Source organism: Electrophorus electricus, chromosome 15, assembly GCF_013358815.1.
Source record: "Electrophorus electricus isolate fEleEle1 chromosome 15, fEleEle1.pri, whole genome shotgun sequence".
Classification (NCBI taxonomy): domain Eukaryota; kingdom Metazoa; phylum Chordata; class Actinopteri; order Gymnotiformes; family Gymnotidae; genus Electrophorus; species Electrophorus electricus.
The window spans coordinates 4435294-4441716 of NC_049549.1; the positions used below are offsets into that span (position 1 = coordinate 4435294).

General features: G+C 39.8%; 1 protein-coding gene across 2 annotated transcripts in view; it reads left to right on the forward strand.

Moving 5' to 3' along the window:
- gabbr1a (gamma-aminobutyric acid (GABA) B receptor, 1a) overlaps positions 1–6423 on the forward strand; it is a 41577-nt gene that overhangs the window by 26987 nt on the left and 8167 nt on the right. For both annotated transcript variants that reach the window (XM_027024482.2, XM_035534272.1), the window contains 5 exons: positions 400–477; positions 3813–3963; positions 4569–4701; positions 4891–5007; positions 6079–6186. In XM_027024482.2, the coding sequence (XP_026880283.2) occupies positions 400–477; positions 3813–3963; positions 4569–4701; positions 4891–5007; positions 6079–6186 (587 nt within the window). The remainder of the gene's footprint in view (positions 1–399; positions 478–3812; positions 3964–4568; positions 4702–4890; positions 5008–6078; positions 6187–6423) is intronic.

The window sequence follows — 6423 nt, forward strand, 5'->3', positions numbered from 1 at the left end:
ATTGGACTGTAGACCTATCAACTAGTTAGTGTTTAGGAAACCTAATTCTAGTAATGGATTATCTTTCTTAACATACTTCCACTTTACCTGCTGCTTTTTAAATGTACTGAGTGAAGCTGAAGTGAAGCAGTGACGCTCTCACTGAAGCTGTGCAATGTGGAGAGTTATTGCAAATAAATACTGACCTATTGTTGATCTTGAATTAATATTTGGCCTTTTGTGCCTCATTCAGGAAAGCCTTTTTCTCATGCTACAGTCATACAATATACAGCAATATAGGAGGAGCTGAGGGTCATATCAAATGGTAGATTATAGTAGCCTAAATCTTGCATGTGTAGTAGTTTAAATCTCGTATGGTTTTTTTGTGCACTTTGAGAGCCCTTCCATTTCATTTTGCAGGGGGCAGTTACAAGAAGATTGGATATTATGACAGCACAAAAGGCAATCTTTCCTGGAACAATAGTGACAAGTGGATAGGTGAGGCACATTGATTATTTTTTCGTCTGTCTAGACATCTGTCTCCAGCTTTCTCCATTCCATTCATCCTCCTCTCACACCTCCTGGGTTTGCAGTAATTGAGGATTACTGCTATTGATTTTTACCGGCGTGACAAAGTGCCGCTCCAATGTTTCATATGTCACCAGCACGTAAAGGCCCTTTGAGCTCGCTTGGAGCCCCATACACACTGAAATGTGAGAGTCCATGGCTGTAGTGTCCTTAAGACACATCAACAGTAGATAAACTGGACACTGAACTGACGTCTTGCGCTTGTAAAATGAATGATAGACCTGCATAATAGCAATTTAACGGTGATACTATTACTTAACAAATCACCAAACCAGGAGTGATGGTTTCCAAAGGAAGTTTCCTTCTAACAATTCTTTAGGTTTGATAGTTTTCATCTAAAATTTAAAAAAAAATGAAGAGAGCAGAAATGGACTTGATTGGTTTATTACAGGTTTATCATTGGTTTAGTGGTATATAAGCATAGGACATCTGTGAGCCTTGTTAGATGTAATTCAAACAATGTATATAAGGCACTAACTTATTTTTATTACATTTTACATACATCGCTGACGTGACTGTATGTGAGTGTATGTGATTAGCCAACAGGTTGGTAGAAATTTCCATGCAAGACCACTTTCATAATTTTCAACCCAACCTTCTATGTAGAAGTTTAAATACCATGAGCAAACTGTGATCAAAATATTATCACAGTGTTAAAAACCACGTTACTAAACATAAAACACATATATACTAAGAGTTAGTAATGTTCCAGTTCCCCCTGAAAGGGATCGTGTGCCACTTTGCTTTGGGGTTGACTCACCGTTCACATATTTTGTGTGCTGTTTACCTGCCCAGCCACCCCCTGTGTGCAAGGCCTGATTAAAGCTCTAAATCAGTGCTTCGTGCTGTGATCCCACTGAGTGCCTAGCTCTGTCAGAACCACATTGGCAAAATGACACTGCCCAACATCAGAGAAGAAGAATGAGAGTTCTGGCTTATTCTTCGAGTGGACATCAAGGCCAATGGCAACTGCCAGAAGTGAAAAATTAGTTACTTAAAATGAGATCCTTGGATAGTTATGTTGTGACTTACACTTTCTATGACTGGACAACAATGTCATGCCTTGATTGTCTTGATGAAGCAAGTAATTAAATCAGTCTATTTTAAATATGACTTCACAGAGATGTGTAATTTTTCTTTATTGTCTTTCATATGGACCTAATATATACATTTACATTTGGAGCATTGGGAAAAGACCCTTGTCCAGAGCAACTTGCAGAAGAAGTGCTTTGTAATCTCTATCAAATACATAATAGTATGTAACAATAGGCGGACAGTATTAAGAATACAAAAGTGATAGTGGCCCAGTGAAGAGGTGAATCTTCAGTCTTCATTTGAAGATCCAGGATATCAGCTTTATGGACAGCCAGTAAAGTACATTTCATTACCTATGTGCTAGGATAGAGAAGTTTTGATGTGTATTTAATGTATTTAATTTAATAAAGGACTAAGCTTTCCCCCAACTTTACAAGTTTAGCATATTCAAATTGCTAAATGCAGCAAAAATATTCCAGCTGCATGTCTCTGATTTTGTCATGACATGTAAAAATGGCCAAAGAAACAGACACTGAAGATTTAACGAGACTGCCTTTCTGTACACAGCACCTCTAATCTTAGCACGCTTGCTGACACATGCCAGCTGTTGAAACCTACTTTATGCTGCGGCAGCTAATTCCTATGTATTTTCCAGCCATTTTCTGCTAATTTCAGTAATCTCTATTCAGGGCATTTGTTTACAGCTCATTTTACAGGCCCACAAAATTACATACACCCACCTAGTCTATGTGCTTGCTTAACACATCTGAAATGAGACAAGATCCAAAATACCCAGCAAATCCTGAAGGATTATCACTTTGCAGGCGGTTTTGTGTACCCATAAGATTGCATCAAGTTGCAGGTCCTATTCTGAAGCCAGCTTGCTGGCTTCTGAAAGAGTATGAAATGGTAAAGCTGACCCTAGGTCTGCATGTACAGCTGAACCTTGTGCTGAACTCATTTGCAGTCTGTGTGCATGCTTGCAACATATTGCTTGCTCTCACTCTCTCTCAGCTGCCTCATGGTAGCCTGTGACAACCACTTGAGCACGACTTTCCTTTCCAAATTGCTTTGGCGATGGTTGTGAAGCAGGGTCTCCATGGCAACACCCTGTCCTGATTCTTAGATCAAGGACGAAGGAAGGTTTGGTGTGTAAATGCGTCGAGTGACAGTACTCTCCAGCTCACACACACCCACAACTCTCAGCATGCACACGCACGTGTTCGCTTAGCAACAGGGCTGCTCTGTCCAGACAAGTGACAGGCAAGTGTCAGGATGTCACTCCAGACCCATCTGTGTCTTGACATTATGAGAAGTATGAAAACAAACACAGGCGCTATGATTCCCTGCGTTGCCCAGAGCCTAGCTACTAATGAGGACGTGTCCATTTGTGCCCTGTCCCTGATAATGATGACCATCTATAATCTAGCAGCCACGCTATCTCCCCCCATTTACTCCCTTTCTCAGCACACCTGCAACAAGAAGCTTGTTTGGCAGGGTTGGTGGTTTCTGCCAGCAAGTATTACATTGCATCCAGTATCTAGGGAGGTTTGGCAGGTGCCGTACTTAGTATAGTGCCATTTAGAGCCCCTGGGAAACCAATGTGAAGTGCACATTTATAATATATATAAATATATATTATAATATATATAAAATAGGAGAGAATAGAGTTATTCTCGGTGATCCTGATTGTCAAAAGACTTTCTGTATTTAGTCATCAGTGCATTCCATATGCTTTGGTTCATCTGGTTAGGTTCTTTATATACTGGCTTATGAAATGATTCATTTGAAGCAATTCATTTTTCAAGCTGCACAGCTACTTTAAATTCCACAACTGAAAGTGCAAATGAAATGCCTTATTTAAGGAGCCTCTAAACCTCACTCCTCCTGCCAGCTCTCCAGACGACTGTATCAATGCCAAGTGACTTTATTCCCTCGATAACAAGCCTTGACTGCACAGCGACTGATTGCTCTTCCATTGACTCAGTGTTCTAAGCGCCAATATAATTTCTCTGCTCCTCTGAAAGTTGACATACCTCATCAGTGTTTTTACTTTTTGAGTTTGGTGGTCTTGTGCATGCCTCCATGGTCTCATCTTCATTTTCCTGCTCCTTTTGCTGTGATGGCATCTACGTGTGTTGCGCTCTGGTTTGGCTGTAGGTTCTCTGACTTGTGTGTCTCCCACCGACCCCTTTCTATACTCTGTGCAGGGGCAGGACCACCAGCTGATCATACAAGGGTGATCGAGAAGTTTCGCTTCCTTTCCCAGAAGCTGTTCATTTCCGTGTCTGTCTTCGCTGGCCTGGGGATCTTACTGGGCATAATGTGTCTCACTTTCAACATCTACAACAGCAATGTTCGGTCAGTGATCTGCCACATTCAGATTGTGCAGTGCAGGTTGGTGTGGTGTAGTTAGGTCCAGGGTGACCACCAGTTGTAGAATCTCAGTGGTACGAGACTCAGTTTCTCCTCCTGCTTTTCTCCAGTGTGCGCTCTGTAAATGAATCCATCTGTATCACTTAGAAAAGTGATTCCTATGAGGAAAAATGGAGTTCACAGTGGATGGGATATCGCAGGTTTTAGCATGCCTAGTTCCTGGATAACGAATTCAAGACCTACTGTATAAAATCATTGAACATACAGTGGGACACATTGGAGGTAAAAAAAAATCCATCCAGCATAAGATGGATTCTTTGCTGAAGCCTTTTTTAATGCAGTCATTGTACTCTTAAAAATCTTTTTGTAGAGTCACATACTGAGAGAAGATGCAGGGTACTGCATTTGTTTCATGCATTTACTACAGTTAATCTGATATAGAATATACGGTAGTATTTTGGCATTCTTTACTCCTGGTATGATAACACATTTAAGCTCTGTAGATTCAGTGTGAAGTCTGTTCATGTGTGTGTAATTCTCTAAAAAATTCAGATGAGAACACCGTGTTTAGAACATTTGTGCCATGACAGGTACATCCAGAACTCTCAGCCGTACCTGAACAACATTACGGCTGTGGGCTGTGTGCTCGCGCTTGCGGCCATCTTTCCCCTGGGAATTGATGGACAACATGTGAAGGAATCACAGTTTCCTGTGGTGTGTCAGGTAATGGAACGAATGTCAAACTCTTTTCTCTCACACATACTCTTTTTCCTCCTCTCTTTTTGACCCCTCATCCTCTCACACTGTGTTTTTCCATCGTGTATCCAAAGGAATGGTGTGGCAATGGATCCAATGCTCTTGATATTCTCTCTCTTTCTCTCTCTCTCTCTCTGTCCCTCTCTCTCTTTCTAGTTTCGCTTGTGGTTGCTGGGACTGGGTTTCAGTTTAGCCTATGGCAGCATGTTCACGAAGATTTGGTGGGTTCACACCGTCTTTACAAAGAAAGATGAGAAAAAAGACAGGAGGAAGGTAAGCCATGGCACTTGGTGGGTAGGTTTGATGTAAGATGAAATTATGCTGAATTAGGAAGAGCTCTAAGCCTAATTAATTGTATATGGGCATCAAAATGTCTTAATGATTCACAAAACCTGCACATTAAAGAATCATACATTACTCACGGTTTTTAATTTAGACACCACTTCCCTACAAACAAGGATAGGGGCTTTTGCATCAGAGACTGGCCTTCTTTTCCTCGAACCATCCTGCACTCTGACCTTCTTCAGCTGTCGCTCTCTTTCTCTCCCTCAGTCTGTGTTTGATAGTATAATAATCTTTTTTTCCAAGTACAAGTTTTTGAAATTTTATGAATAAGGATGAGTATTTAAGTTACTTTTAGAAATTCAACGTTCAGGGATTTGATCTTTTCAGCTCATGCCGAGCAAATGTGGCTGACTTTCAGCTCTCTTGATGTCCATGCTGGGGCAGTTTGCCAATGTGCTATGAGAATTACTTGAAGGAAGTAAGATTCCTAAGCAGAATATGGTGAAATTGGGGCTCTCAAGTAATTTCATGCACTTCAAGTACAAGCAGAGACAAGTATATGGAGCAGAACTGGTGGCATAGAGGAGCCCAGCAGGGCTAGGCTAATGGAGACAAACCGGTGCTGAAATAACTCTGCACTTAGTAAGATAACATTTTTTGCCAGGTTCATATTTAACATATTTCACAAAATGGGGAAATAATTTTATGTGATGCATTAGAAATACTTCAGGCCATTACAAAGGGTTTATTTATCCACTTTGAAACATTGTACTAATTATTGTACTGTTTGTTGATAATTAAAAAAAACCGACTAGATTTATAAAAACACTGATAGATGTAGATTTATAAAAACTGTGATACATATAACTTTATAAAAACAGTGACGGATGTAGATAAATAAAGATACCGATGTATATTTATAAACACTAATCTATATGTACATTTATAAACACACATAGCTTTATATAAAATAAATGTATAAAAACAATGACATGTAAATATATGTAGGTTTCTAAAAATTGATAGATGACTGATATGATAGTCTTTCTTTTCTCACAGCACTTGGAGCCCTGGAAACTCTACACTACTGTTGGTGTTCTAGTGGCTGTTGATGTCCTCTCGCTAATGATCTGGCAGATTGTTGACCCATTGCACATTACTGTCGAGGTGCTTGAGTTTTATTGCGAATATTTAAAATCATGTGGAAGATTGTACACTTTAACCTTCTGTAATGAAAACATTTGAGAAGCAGATTTCATTTAAGGCATAAATCTTTTTCCACAGTGGCATATATTTTGGCATTTTATGATATCAACTATAAGGCTGTTTATGCTTTTGTCATTTTGTGGGCTTTTTGTCAAAACTGTGAATACTTAAGTTTGAGTGTTAATGCCTTTAGTTTTT